General features: G+C 38.8%; 1 protein-coding gene across 1 annotated transcript; it reads left to right on the forward strand.

Annotated features, from left to right (window-relative positions):
- Positions 1 to 271: 271 nt before the first annotated feature.
- On the forward strand, positions 272 to 7,154 carry LOC131331392 (14-3-3 protein 10). Its single transcript, XM_058365312.1, has 4 exons — positions 272 to 843; positions 1,967 to 2,089; positions 6,696 to 6,812; positions 6,961 to 7,154. Exons 1-4 carry the CDS (start codon positions 343 to 345, stop codon positions 6,979 to 6,981), a joined length of 762 nt encoding a protein of 253 aa, XP_058221295.1. The 5' UTR covers positions 272 to 342; the 3' UTR covers positions 6,982 to 7,154.
- The last annotated feature ends 8,336 nt before the right edge of the window (positions 7,155 to 15,490 follow it).

A 15,490-nucleotide genomic window follows, 5' to 3' on the forward strand; every position in this document is an offset into this window, starting at 1 on the left:
ACAAAAATTAGATCTAAAAACATACTGAATTGGAAGTCAAATTTCGTTTTCTTGCATTTTTTACATATGCCGATCATGTATCTATTAAAGTCTAAAAATCATAATTTTTGACAATATTAGTATTCTTATCGAATTCTACAAAATGAACGAATCCGATTGTCAAAATGTGCTCAATAAGTTACCAGAAAATTTAAAACAATCCAAAAGGGTATACCAAGACCCCTCCTGCAGCTGGGATATATAAACGGCGACGTGCACAAATCGAACGGATACTCTAGATAAATAAAAAATTCCTCTCTCTCTCTCTCTCTCCCCGTTCCGCATCTCTCACTCTGCTCAGCAATGGCGGCTTTGACAGTACCAGACAACCTAACCAGAGACCAATACCTCTACCTGGCCAAACTCGCCGAGCAAGCCGAGCGCTATGAGGAAATGGTCAAGTACATGGAAAACCTCGTCCTCATCTCCACCCCCGCCGCCGAGCTCACCGTCGAGGAGCGCAACCTCCTCTCCGTCGCCTACAAGAACGTCATCGGCTCCCTCCGCGCCGCCTGGCGCATCGTCTCCTCCATCGAGCAGAAGGAGGAGTCGCGCAAGAACGAGGACCACGTCGCCCTTGTCAAGGGCTACCGGTCCAAGGTCGAGTCCGAGCTCTCCTCGATATGCGCCGGGATACTCAAGCTGCTCGAGTCAAACCTCGTGCCGTCGGCCTCCGCCGGCGAGTCGAAGGTGTTCTATCTGAAGATGAAGGGCGATTACTATCGGTATATGGCGGAGTTCAAGGTTGGGGACGAGCGGAAGGAGGCTGCGGAGGACACCATGAACTCTTACAAGGCTGCTCAGGTAGTTACATACTCTTTGAGTGCTAGGGTTTTGGATCAGTGTTTCATGGAAATTGTGAAGTTAGTGCTTTACTTCTAGTTGCTTGTGTAGTTAAATGTGTATGTATGTTTTCTGTCCATTTTAAACAATTTAGCTCTGAGACCCTGCCAATGGACTGGGGTTGGTCCCCACGATTAGTCAAGATGCCCTGGCCCGGGTATCTGAGGTATCAAAATAGAAACAATAAGAAAACAATTTAGCTTTGCAATTCTAGGGTTTTGGGCGGCTTAATGATCTAAGTGTTGTGATTTTGAATATTAGGGTTATGAATAACTATTTATGTGGAAATTGTAAATTTAGGGCTTAATTTACAATTAGTTGTGTGCATTTTGGGTTTGTAATTCTACGGCAACTTGAGTCTTACACAACATGTATTTCAGCAAGAAAGTAGTTTGTGAATAATTTAGTTGTTAGATTGAGTGTTGTTTATCTAGCAATGAATATCAAGGTGTATAACACATTTAGGCTCTTGATATATATAGGTTGGAGTTGGGTTGGGGTGCAACTATTATGAATTGAGAATTCAGATTTACAATTCTAGGGTTTTGGCCGGCTTAGACTTAGACATGAGGTATTTAGGCGAGAATGTTGTTTTCCTATACAGTATAGTTGTTAACTTGTTGCAGATTGAGAATTTATGTTTCAGAGTGAGCGATAGCGTGTATATTAGGGTTTTGAATGAGTGTGTGTGGAGATTGTGAAGTTAGGGCTTAATTGAATACATTGTAGCTTTGTGATTCTTGGGTAGCTGAGCCTTATGCATTATAGATTTTAGGCGAGAAAGTAGTTTTTGTGTGTAATTTATTTGTTACAAATTGGGTGTTCAGGGTAAATCTAGAAATGAATATCATCACACATTTAGTCTCGGGATAGATATGTTCGAACAAAACTATATAGTGAGTTCCTACTGAAGAAATAGCTAAGATTTTAAGTTTGGTTTCAAGCTAAGATGTTAAATTGGATGTTGAGTTTTTGAGGGGAACTATGTAGTGAATTCGGCGGAAGAATAGTGTGATATTAAGTTTGAGGTTTGTGGCAAAGACGTTCAGTTTGAAATGTTGATTTCCCGTTGTTTGTTGTGAAGGATATTGCACTGGCTGATCTGGCTCCTACACATCCAATAAGGCTGGGGCTTGCCCTCAATTTCTCAGTGTTCTACTATGAGATTCTAAATTCATCTGATAAAGCTTGCAGTATGGCAAAACAGGTATACTCCAATCTGATAGGTATTATTGCAAAGTTTGTTAATTTTGTTTATTTCTGATGTGTATTCTGATTTTGAATTGGCATTATTACCTTATCTTTGTGATGGTGTAAATTCATTATGAGAAGACTTGGATTAGGCCTTGTATTGTTAATGGCTCATCGGGCAATTGATTTTATGGTCGTGGAAGAATTTTTCTAAGAGACATATTTTGGCAAAGAGATCTTTTATCATCTTGGATTTACTTATTTAGTTGCTTTGTATGCAGCATCTTTCTGTTGACCTTATTTTATTCAATTAGGATTTATCAGGTTGAACATTCAGCATAATTCGGATGAGGGCCCCAAAGTTTGATTGTATGCAAGAATGAGTTTTGTAATGTGAAGCATAGTTCCTCAGTTGTTTCGTGTCGATATTCTATAAACCTGATAATATCAACATTTACATCTCCATATTTTTGTGGAGGTGCCAGAAGAGTTTACAGCTCTGGTTTTCACATTCTGAAAAAACAAGCGATTGTTTAAAGAAAACAGGCAAAGTTATGTAGCAATCCAGTTGTTCTATTTCAAAGTCTGATGTTAAGAACTGTATATATTCCTAGGTATTATGCCATGTTCCAATATGAGTTACAAGCAGCGGTAGAAATGGTTAGTGGCCCAAATTCTGGAATATACATGATTATTAAATACAGGTAGCGCCATACACAATCCTTTATTTCTTCATTTAGGTCATACTGGCATAAATTGCGGCAATCTTGTGAATTAAATTGATCTACCGCAAGCTCCTTAAATGGGTAACTCTCCATGCTGGTCTTGCTCGCTTATGTTCAGGAAAGTAGATTTGTAAGAATCCAGATTTCTATGATTTAGTCTGAATGTGTTAGTTACTTCTTTGTACGTGCAAAGATTTTAATGTTTGATGGTAGGATCTTTCATGGTGAGAACTTGAATTATATGCAGGCCGGGGAGTAGGGAATGTTGGTTCTCCTCCACTTACTTCTCTTCTAGATTTTGACCACAAGTTTTTGGGAACTTGAAATTAATTGCTTGGGATCGGGCAAAAAAAAAAGGGGGGGGGGGGGGGGGGGGCCTGTATTGGAGGTAACGCAAAGGGTTAGCTCAATTGTTAAAGAGGGTGGAGGTGAATGCCTGACAAGCATAAGTCTCTAGTTCGACTCCCACTAAGGGGGAAATCCTCAGGGTACTTTCCCCTCAAGGAAAAACTTGTACCAAATAGATGTGGGAGGGGCTTTGGTTTTCAGTGCTGCCACGCAACCTATTAGGTTGTAGCAGGTGGAATCGGCTCTGTATTACTGAAAACAAATAAGATTGAATGGGAGTGGATTTTTCTTGCCCCGCCCATGATCCTTGAGTGTTTTACATTCCCTTGTCCTGGGCCCGATCTCTAATCCATCTCCCCCATCCTTTTTTCTCTAAGTTTGTAAGGTTACCATTAAGACCAAGCACTAGGTTGATCACAAATAGAAACATGTATTATCAAACTAAATAGTGGGGGAGACAAAACCCCAAATACCCCTTCAAATGGCTCAAAGAGAGAGATTGATTTTATTGAAAGGTGATAACAAGAACTTTTTCTGATCAACAAAACAAGCCAGGCACCAATAAAAGCTACCCCTATTGGTCACCAATTGTTTGGTATTCTGTCCCAAATCAGCCCCATAACCTTTGAAAGAGAGGCATGAATCTGACCCTAATGGGGCAAAGGTGGGATGGATGGATGTGAATTGTGATGTGTCTCTGTTTGGCAGAAATAATTGTTAGGAAATGGAGGCTTGTGGAATCGATAGAAGGATTCATGGAGGCTTGTACCCTTTATCTTTGGCTCATTACAGTAAACTTACAACGAAGTTCTCTATTTTTTGTTTCTGCACATGCTGGGCCCAGTTGGGCATATTTTACTCATTTCCTAGGTTTGTAGACGAGTCCTCTACATTGGTGTTTTATTAAATTACATACATGTTATGACAGCCACGAAGTATAGGATAATTAAACCAACAAGCGATAAAAACAAGGACACAAAGATTTACGTGGTTCCGCTCAAGCACAAAGCAAGAACGTACTCCACGGGCAAAAAGCGAGAGAGGGTTTACTATGAACAAGGAGGGATTACAAAAAGCTGGCTATACACGAAACTCTCAACGAAGTACCAAACAATATTCAAGGACAAATCTGTGGTGGAACCTGAAGGAGCACAAACCATTGGTGGAACCCAAAGAGACAACTCAAAATCCTAATATCAAGCCCAAACAACAAAAGGAACAAAAAAACTCCAAAATTACACCCAAAGGAGCCTCTCCTTAATGGACCCAAAATGGACAAATCATAGGAACCCCTCAAGGTCCCTATTTATAGGAAAGCACTAAAACTAAACCTAGACCGACTTGGAATAGGAATTCTAGTCAAATAAGTCAAAACGGACTTAAACAAGGAATTCTAGTCACTTTCCAACAAATCTCCTCCTTGACTTGAGTTCCTTAGTATCCAGCACCATAGAGCAATTCTTTCGCAAAACAACTCTTCTCCAAACACCCCCCACAGGGCAATCAAAGCCTATGAGCATCAATCAAGCCCAAGGAACTCGTGAACTTGACAACAAGACTAGTATGCAAAAACTGCATATGCCAAAACTCCAAAAGGGCAATAAACTTTGGTAGACGCAGTCTCCTCCTCAACCTCTCGCCAAGAACACTCTTCTTCTTCCCAAACAAAGCCTTGTATAATTCTTGTTGAACTAGCAAAAAACGCATCTTCGCAAGCCATAGACTGGCGCTGCTACTTTGCCCATCAAACTTCTCAATGCGTGAACTTGACAACAAGACTAGTATGCAAAAACTACATACGCCAAAACTCCAAAAGGGCAATAAATTTCGGTAGACGCAGTCTCCTCCTCAACCTCTCGCCAAGAACACTCTTCTTCTTCCCGAACAAAGCCTTGTATAATTCTTGTTGAACTAGCAAAAAACGCATCTTCACAAGCCATAGACTGGTACTGCTACTTTGCCCATCAAACTTCTCAACTTCGTATCAAGCTGTCATTATTGCAATTGAAAAACGGTCACAAAAAACCAAGAACACAGTAGAAAACTCTGATACCAGTTTGTTATGACATCCCCGAAGTAGAGAATAAACAAACCAATAAGCTATGAAAACGATACAAAGATTTACGTGGTTTCGCTCAAGCACAAAGCAAGAACGTACTCCATGGGCAAAGAGCGAGAGAGGATTCACTATGAACGAGGAGAGATTACAAAGAGCCGGCTATACCTATAACTCTCAACGAAGTATGAAACGATATTTAGGGACAAATATCTGGTGGAACTTGTAAGGGAGCACAACCCCTTGGTGGAACCCAAAGAGACAACTCAAAATCCTAATGTCAAGCCCCAACAACAAAAGGAACGAAGAACTTCAAAATAACATCCAAAGGAGCCTCTCCTTAATGGGCCCAAAAGGGACAAACCTTAGGAACCCCTCAAGGTCCCTATTTATAGGAAAGCACTAAAAATAAACCTAAACCGACTTGGAATAGGAATTCTAGTCAAATAAGCCAAACATACTTAAACAAGGAATTCTAGTCACTTTCCAACAATGCACAAAACAGAAATGATTGCTTGGATGAAACAATAGAAATGGTTACTCCGCCATCCTTTTGTTGGTATGTTTTCTTTGGCTAGTGTTTACAGTTAACACAAAATGGATGAAGTTGTGCTCAGTTGTGATTGCTGAAATTGTATCTCATTGACTATGTTGCATGGGTTGTGCTACGAGTATAGGTGCGGGTACGTGAACTTGATAAAGCTTAGATCTTTGGATATTGGAATACGTGTCCAAAATGTGGGTACGGATATGAGGACACATGTTGAACACTTGTAGTGTATTGCTATAGTGTGTTTTTTCTTCGAAGAGATGTAAATTGTTTAGAAATGTAGGTGAACACAAACAAGATCAAGGAAGAGTTTTGGATTCTTCTTCTTTCCCATCCGTGTGGGAGGCGATAATGCTTCTTTTTCTTCAGATATGTTAAGACTTGGAGGATTCAAGTGCCAAAATTGGGTTCATATGTCGGACACATGTCCCACATCCTTTTCCATGTCATACGTGTGTTGGACACGAGTACCGTTGTTAAATTTAAAGGATTTATGTAACAGTGTGCATTGATAAGATATTTGTAGTTGCATCGTGGCAATTACTCTTCCTTAATATGATTTCCTTAACACAATCATGCTTAGCATTTAGCAATGTTCTATTATAACCTTTGGGGTTATTGCCACTTGTGTTGAAATGCATTGTGAAGTGTATCCAACAAGTGTCTATAAACATGCCGATCAGGAAAAAACCAAGTGTCTCTAGCATGTGCGTGTTATGTTCCCTCTTCCAGGAGTGAAGTTAACCAACGTGTTATTTTTCCCCAACCAAAACTGAAGTTATCATAATTGAGAGTTATCCTTAGTCTGCCTCTTACATGTGCATATATGGAGCTGCTATAAATTACAGTCGAGTCTGGTATTGTACGAATGCTTTCCTTTTCCATAATACTGCATATCAGTCTTCTTTTGAAGTCGCTCTTATCATTATGCGTTTATGTGCAGGCATTTGAGGAAGCAATAGCTGAACTTGATACTTTAGGTGAGGAATCATACAAGGACAGCACCCTCATCATGCAACTGCTAAGGGACAATCTCACTCTTTGGACTTCGGACATGCAGGTCAGTGCCTCTCTATCTGTGTTTTTGGGTGTGGCTGTGTGTCACACGGTCAATGTTCGCAGAAAGTAAATTTTAGGACATAATTCATTGTGATTGCAGAACTAGGCTGATAGAGGATTTTAACATAAATTTGATTTGACTCACGCAGGACCAGATAGAGGAGTCCTAAAGATCTTCAAGTTGAAGGGTTTTTATCTTCTTTGAGAGGAGGTGGGCTTCGAATGTCATTTTGTTTTGTGCTGACTAATCGTGATTTGATTTGGACTGGTAATCAGCCAATGAATTGATGATCCATACTAGGACTAAAACCTGCTTTATAATGTTAAAGTGATTTGGGATGCAGGATGCTCTTTTGGAAGTACGCTATATTTGCCTTTTCTTGCATCTGATGGCAGTTCATTTTGACTGCTTTCCCCCCCCCCCCCCCTCACACTACGGCTCTATAGTAGAAAAATTAGCCCCAACACTGACAGACTGAACGGTAATGGTCTCTACATGATGCTTTGGCTCGATTTCAAAAAGCTATATTGTGTATCCGATAAACTGTTAAGTTTAGCAGTCGGCGTTTCAGTGGCTAGGTGTTCTGGATATATACCCTGAATATGAAGAAACTTCAGACTTTCGGTGCATATGTTGTCGTACAACAGTATAGTATGGATCCTTCCACGACTACATCACTTGTCCTTATCGTCATCACCAACACCAGCCCTCGTCACCTCCATCCATCTACCCCCTCTCCCCGCTACAACCACCACCACTGCCACCATCGCCATCTCTTGCCCACACTACTACATGTAGTCACTACCTTTTCACCACTACCGCCTTCGCTGCGACAACCTTCACCAACACCACCGCTAGCCACCTTGATCACTATCTCTCTACCACTCCACTAACTTGCAACCACCACCTCTCTACTGCCACACCATGGCCTGCCATCTCTTCATCACAAACATATGCCAGACATTAATAAATTAAAAGAGAATAACTGAAAGTAATAGTATTCAAAAGTCATTGATCTTTGTATCGAATTATTTATTTTAATTCAGTCGTAATTTTTTTATTAAACAACTTTTCAACTTACAAACTTGAGTATTCTGTTTTCAACACTTAAATTTTTAATTCTTAGTTTTTAATTTTCGGTTATATTCATAGATTATATATCCTTTCGACACTCAATTTTTACAAAACATGAGGTATACAGTACACAGAATGTGTGGTGAGTGTAGTGACCACTTTTCTATCCCAAGTCTTAATAGAGCTAGCACCAAAAAAAGAGAGGAAAGGAGAATCTCCTACAACTGGTTTATGTTGCTAAAGCATGAGCTGAGTGGATATCCTTGCGGGAACCTTCGCGAGCCTATAGAGAGTAAATCAATTCGAAATTCTTCTAGGAAAGGCGCCACAAATAAACTCGTCTGGGCTATCAAACACTGCCATTTGCAAGACGGCATCAATACGGTAAAAGGAAAATGGCCAACATCAAAATTATGAGAATGACACTGTCTAAAACAAGGAGAAGAAGAGCCATTTGTTTTGGAGCGAGGATATGAGACTCGACTAATGAGAGAACCATACGGACGACTAGCAGTAAGCCCGATGCTACTCCAAAGTTTTCTTTCCTTCCAACCCCATCAACCACCAATGTGACGGCATTGAGCTGCAAGGATCCATCTCGGGATACTAGCACGAAACCAAGGAAATTTCTGCTGGCTCAGAGGGGCTAGGGTGAAAAGAATTTGCAGTACCAGATCACATAATATGTCATCACTACTAGTCCAGCAAATTAAGCATGATCTTATTTCATTCTTTATGCCACTCGAACCGAACATCATAGTTGGACTTCGTAAGGAAACAGAGTTGGATTGCAAAGTGCGCCAACCAAACATCAGTATTGGTTTCGAAAGCATGAAAAGGCAGTCCTAGGTTATTAGGAAAATGCGAACGACCATATCCTTAGGACAGTGGATAATATGTAGAAAATTTATCAATATATGAGAAAAGTGTTTTGAAACGTGAGAAGGTGTATTAATATCCGTGAGATGTGTATTATGATTCTAACTTGGTGGACATTTTCTATGCATATTATCCACAGCCTAGTGTGCGGTGGTCTGCCGGACCCTCACTATAAATATAGTAGTTCCTACTGGGAGTTGGCATGTTTTGAGTGTAATAGTGCATTTTTTTTTTATGGGAATTGATTTTGCCACTCCCTTTTTTGTTAACGCCACTCCACTGCAAATGTATTTTTACACCAAAAATACACTTACAGGGGAGTGGCGTTAACAAAAGGGAGTGGCAAAATCAGCAGCCTTTATTATTTCCGCAACTTACATATTTTTTTGCAGATTGACCATGAGCTTGCCCAATAGGGACAAGAATCCCTGATCTAGTACAGTAGACTTTTTTCCCCCTCTCCCAGATACCCCAGCCTACTCCGAATAACTTTGATCATGTAGCCAAATCAAACTAAACACAGCCTTAAGTCTCAATTAATTGGGATTGAGTACGTGAACTTATTCTTTTCATTAATTATATAAAGCTCTATCGAGGTCATCGTGTTCTGTAATACTCAAAACACCTAGATCCTTTTGAACAACTGCATCTAGTGTCAATTTCGGCTTACCGCTCCCTTTATTGTTACCCTCAATGTACCGTAACCATATTACTCCTCCTAACACTGCGTTGGTCGATCTCAAAAAACCACCTTAGTTTATTTTCTCTTATCTTACCTTGTATCGGTGTTACCTTTACCATTCCATGAATGTTCTCGTTTCTAATTCTATCTCATAATTGACAAATATAATTCATATATAGCTCTAATGTCTTATAATTATAATCTTAATGAAAAGACATTGCTAAGTTATTAGGAAAATGCTAACCACAACTCTTAGGGCGGTGATAATGTGTAAAAAGTATAATATCGATGTCTAAAAAAAATGTTTTGATATCCGCAAAGGTGTATACTGTATTGAAATTCTAACTTGTTTGACATTACACATCCAAATTTATTTATTTTTTAACTTATTCAAAAAAAAAAAAAAACCTTGTTTGACATTATATGCGTATTATCCACAATCTAGTTTGCGGTGGTCGGCAATACCCTTGCTATAAACATAAGTAGTTGCCCAACTTAGAGAGTTAGCATGTCTTGAGTGTAAGAGTGCAATTTATTATTCCCATAACTCACATTTTTTTTTAAAAGATTGACCATGACTTGCCCAATAGGGACATGAATCCCTGATCTAGTACAGTAGACTTTTCCCCCCCGCCCCCCCTTTTTTCCCTCCCATCTACCCCACGCTACTCAGAATATCTTTGATCGACATAAAACCAAATCAAATTAAACACAATTAATTGCTACTCAGAATATCTTTGATCGACATAAAACCAAATCAAATTAAACACAATTAATTGGAATCAGTTATATGAATCTATTTTTTTTCATTAAGCTCTATCGAAGGCAGCGTGTTTCGTGATACTCAAATTAATATATCTTTCTCTCATCTTATATTGTATTGGCGTTCTCCTTACCATTCCACGAATGTTCTCATTTCTAATTCTATCTCATAATTGACAAATATAATTGATATGTAGCCCCACTATCTTATAATTATAATCTTAATGACCAATTAGAATATCTTATTGAACCCCAAGGGGTTCGCCTGGGTTTTTGGTGTTTGCTCGGTCTCGGGTTCGATTTTCTTTGCAAGTAACTCTTAGAGTCAATGGCGGAGGCAGAATTTAACTAAGGGGGTGACACTATTCAATTCGGGTTCACTAGTATATGTTTCTGTTTTGGAAATGCAGGGTGTCCCGCGTAGGAATGGCAGTGGGGCGGGGCGGGTTTTTGCATACCCCGACCCGAAAATCATCACCCGGCCCTGCCCCGACCCTGACCGGGTTTTATTGGGTACCCCGTTCCCGCCCCTGCCCCATAAAAATTTAAAAAATTAAAGTAAAAGTAAAAAAGTTAAAAAAAAAATGCTAAATAAGAATAAAAATTATCTAGAAAATAAAAATTTTGAAATTATTTTTGTGTCTTTTGGTATCGCGGTTTTATCTAAACTTTTAATTGCAATCAATATTTTAGATACTTCATTCAATTTCTTTATGTGTAGAATTTATTATAAATATTTGAAGAAAACTTTTTAAAAAATCCACTAAACACCAATAAATATCAAATTTTATTTCTTTTTTAAATTTAATTAGGCTACTTGACAGTAAAGAGACATTATTTTTTGGATTAATGCTAACAAAATGAAAGAACATGTATATAAGTATATATACATATATAAATTATATATATATATATATATACACACACACACACACACACACACACGCCGGGTCGAGGTTGGGGCGGGGCACTTTCACCCCAAACCCGGGCGGGTTTGGGAATTTTTACCCCAACCCGATACCCGAAAATGGGGTGGAAAACTCGCCCCCATCGGGGTGGGGCGGGTACGATTGCCATCCCTAGTCCCGCGTGGGATTGAATCATTGAAATGGCCATCAAGAATTGCTGGTAAGAAAAATCGAACTTGAAACTTTATATATGAGCAAACTTTTAAGTCTTAAGTCAAGACAACTTGGTCAATCCCTTGGTTTCACTATTATATTTTACATATTGTTGGTAGTAATACGAAGAGAAAAATGTAAAATTGGAGTTTGTCTTGGGCTTTAACTTTTTTTTTTATAGAATGATTTAAGGTTTGATTCATTTATGTTGTAGTCTTTAAATGGAAGTCATTAAAATATTATTTTTATGATCCGAACTATTTATTTCTTTAGTTGTTGTTGTTTGTTTGTTTGTTTTTTTTATATACTATTTTAGTAAAAAATGAAGTTATTCAGTTACCAATAAATACCGGAACCAGGGGCCCCACTCTCCATATACCTTCGCCCCTACTTCGGGCCATCTCACCCCACGCATAAATGTTAAAAACAACTGTGTTCTGTGCACTCAATTTAGCCCAAAACACTCATACATTACCATATATATATATATATATATATATATATATATCTTATTAAATGACACATGTTTAAAAAATCCAATGTGGGCTTATTTTAATCCCTATGGCGGAGACCGGAGAGACACAACACACGGCGGATGTTCGGGGTGGCTGAGATCGGTGGCGGACCACGGTGTTGCATTGGTTGCACATGCCCCCCTGCAATTCATTAGATTAGCCAAATGCTAGAGCTATAGCCCTTGATGAAGACAAAATTTGTATTTTTATTTACCATTACTAATTTATGCTTTTACTATCTCATATACTAAACTGGTCCCCCTGGTTTCTATATTTTCTGAGATGCTGAGGTTGTGATCTCAATGTACTGCCAGAGGGAGGAAATGATTTGATTAATGGAGTGCCATGCCTTGGAATTTCTCTTTCATATTTTTTTTAACGTATAGATTAGTTAGAGTATGCCAACGAGCTTGTAACCCAATGACACTTCCTCACCTCTTCCATATGGATGAAAAGTGAAGGTTCGATTCTCGCCGGGAGCAGGAGTGCTTGGTGTAGTGACTGATGTTCTTTGAGCTTGCTCTCACCGTATGCCGCTTAGCGATACCCTTTTCTCATCTCTTTAAGAGTGGGCTAGATATCCATCGAGTGAAAAAAAAAAAAAAAGAGTAGTTAGAATATGGTTATAGAGATTAGAGAGCCTCGCGTGCAGATGTAAGTATAGTTTTTTCATGGTCTAATTTGACCAGAGTTTTATACTTGGGTTTTAATAATGCAATAGAATCCTACTATTTGTAGCTAGCTAGAGCTAGACTCACGTTGGAACTAACCCAAAGGGTAGCTCAAGTGGTAGAAAGGGCTATAGATACATAAGGGCGTAAATAAAATTTAAAAAAAAATTGTTTTATACGAATAAGTCTCTAACTCGAGTCCGATCAAGAGTACTTTAACTTTTTCGATCAAGCTACAAAGAGTCTCTTGTGAATTTTCTAGTCTCGGCATGAATGATTTGTTTTTAATCAAACCGTTTAAGAAATTCGTTATGGTATGTGTGTAGACTAGCCAGGACATTACCTACTGTTGAACCATAAAAAACACTCGCAGGTGCGAAATCATATCACACATAGTATGGCTATGGTTTTAATTCCAAGGGGTTGGTCGTAGGGGCGGGACACCCGAGCCCCTGCACAACTCCGAATATTATAGCACATTATACTAATTTCCACATTAATTAAGAAAAATATTAAGGAATTGGCTCCTACAAGTCCCTTGAATGAAAAAAATTTCTTAAAATTTCTGTATCTGTGAGGTAACAATTTCTAAAATTTCAAGTTATCAATCATTTTCTTGGTTGCATGTATAACATTAAACGATGACTACGCACATACACACAAAAGGTCTTGCTCCCAAAGGAGGTCTCAAGTTCGAATTACACGAAGGTAAATCATTCCAAACCTTGGGCCCACTGGAAGCATGCCCGGCTATCAAGGCTCTGGAATTAGTCTAGATGCTCGTAAGCTGGCCCGTACATCCAGTTATAAAAGAAAAACGGTCAAGGTACATACCCTATCGTCCATTCCTTAAGATATGCACAAATGGGTTTGGGGGGGTGTTCATATGTCTAACATTGGGGTTAGAGCAGTAACAAAAAAGAAAGAAAGGAAAACCCAAACAATTAAGGGGGGGATGTTGAGTGAAAAGAATAATAAGGGTAGTGGGAGAGAAAGACACTCTGTAGAGCTCGGATCTCAAACAGTAAGACTCCCTTTCTTTTTAGGGGCTTAGTTAGACCCCAGACTTATAAAAAGTCTCAAGCGCCAGAGGGCTCCCCCCCGTGCTTCTATGCTTTCTTTTTACCCTCAATATCTTAGTTTTTCGGATCCGCTCACGTGCATCTCGATTAATTTTTGGAAGGTCAATTCTACAACGTAATAGCAGGAGGCCGTTTTAAAGTTAGGGCAAAGTCTCGTATCGTACGTACTGGCTCCACAAGAGGTAATAGCACTGAAGATGTTTTGAACTTGAGACCTAAGATAGAGTAAACTCCTAGTTTGTAGAGCCTAGGAGATTTTTTTTTTTTTAAATGACTCGACTCCGGATCATCTCAAGATTATTAAATGAACTCGACTGAACAATTGAGTTCGTAGGGTTCACCCCGAGTCATTTTGAATTAGAATTGTTAAATTATAAAACTCTTTAAGTAAATAAACTCTGCAAAAAATCAAGTTGATAATATACCGGGAACAATCTGAAATGAATGGCATTTTTCTTGCAAAATAGATGACTGATCGAGTCTTTTCAAGACAAATTTGATTTAGGCCCCGTTCCGTTAAGGTTATTGTTTTTTAGGTTCTTATTCTCACAATACATCGCCTTTAACTCGAAGAATAAGTACTTATTTGCCGTAGTGAAACGGGGCCTTAGACCATCCATTTTCCGAATGCATCAATCGATGTCCAATTAAGCTAGAAAGTTTTACACATCGGATTTTGAAAATGAACAATGTCAAATCATCAAAATGAAACTCGTAATGTATCCTACAGGTCTAACTATTCGGTCCGACTCCAACCTATTTGAAGAGAGCAGTGCTAGAAATGCAGCTTTAAAACATAATATTATATATCCGAACACAACTGTATTCAAAGTCATTCGATGCATGTTAGAAGTTGTGTCCGAGAATTGTGTTCCTATGCGTACACGTTTACCACCCTGACAGGCTCCATTTGCCCGCAAGTTTTGTTGTCCAAAACGAGTGCATGACACTGCAAAAGATACTAATAGAGAGATGAAAAGTTGAATTCCCAAAGGAAAGGAAAGGAGAGGAGAGGAAAGGGAAGAAAATAAAAAGAGCATTTCGAGGGAATTTGAGGAAAAAGGGTTAGAGATGTGTGTCCCAAAGTCTCTTTTAAGTATTCGTTTTGGGTGTGTGGAACAAGCATCCAAGGTTTTTTTATTTAAAAAAAATAAAAAAAAAGGTAATTCCTTTGTTGTTTTTACAGTTGAAGGTGGTGGTAATTATGGTCAATTGGGATTTTGACAATAGTCAATTGTCGCAAGAACATTTTCCAAAAATTTGAACCATTCATAAGCAGATGGTCAAAATCACCATTAAAGGGGCACAAAATCATTTGTTCCAATTCCGTGGAATCACCGATATCTATGAACATATTTATTCTTTGACTTAATAATTACTAGAAGGGAAGGGATTTTCCCCGCGTTTCAACTTTCAATAGACCCTTCAAACACGATCTTCCTTCGCCTTCGGCAATGAGAGTAACCTTACGCAATTTGTGTGTCGTCCGTTGGTCTTGTTTCGATGACCAGAACTATTCATTTTGTGAGAATTAATTTCTTAAGAGGCCTTGGGAAAATTCAACTCAATTGATTATACATAAGTACTTGATAAAAAATTTAATTCTTCTCATTCCAATTTAAGACCCCAAAATTGATTTTTTTTTTAATCAAAATAGAAGGTAAGGAATAAAAGACAACAAAATGATAAGGTAACATTAGTTTCGCATTTGAAGCATTGAAGTCTCCTCACCCGTAAAATGTGAGGAGGAGACCTATGAACTAGATGTGTGGAGGACCCTTAGTTCGGTCTTGCACTTTGGTGGGATTGTAATGACGGACTCACCTTCTCAGGTGGTAGCTACGGCTCAAACCAGTCATTCCACAATGGATGGAAACCCTAATAGTAACGCT

The sequence above is a fragment of the Rhododendron vialii genome, chromosome 6a (genome assembly GCF_030253575.1).
Source record: "Rhododendron vialii isolate Sample 1 chromosome 6a, ASM3025357v1".
Lineage (NCBI taxonomy): Eukaryota > Viridiplantae > Streptophyta > Magnoliopsida > Ericales > Ericaceae > Rhododendron > Rhododendron vialii.

Bases quoted from the DNA above. Each gene is read 5' to 3' on its own strand.
- LOC131331392 (XM_058365312.1), top strand. From the start codon at position 343: ATGGCGGCTTTGACAGTACCAGACAACCTAACCAGAGACCAATACCTC. The intron at 2,090-6,695 runs GTATACTCCAAT...GTTTATGTGCAG, and splicing joins CTTGCAGTATGGCAAAACAG to GCATTTGAGGAAGCAATAGC. The intron at 6,813-6,960 runs GTCAGTGCCTCT...TGACTCACGCAG, and splicing joins TTTGGACTTCGGACATGCAG to GACCAGATAGAGGAGTCCTA.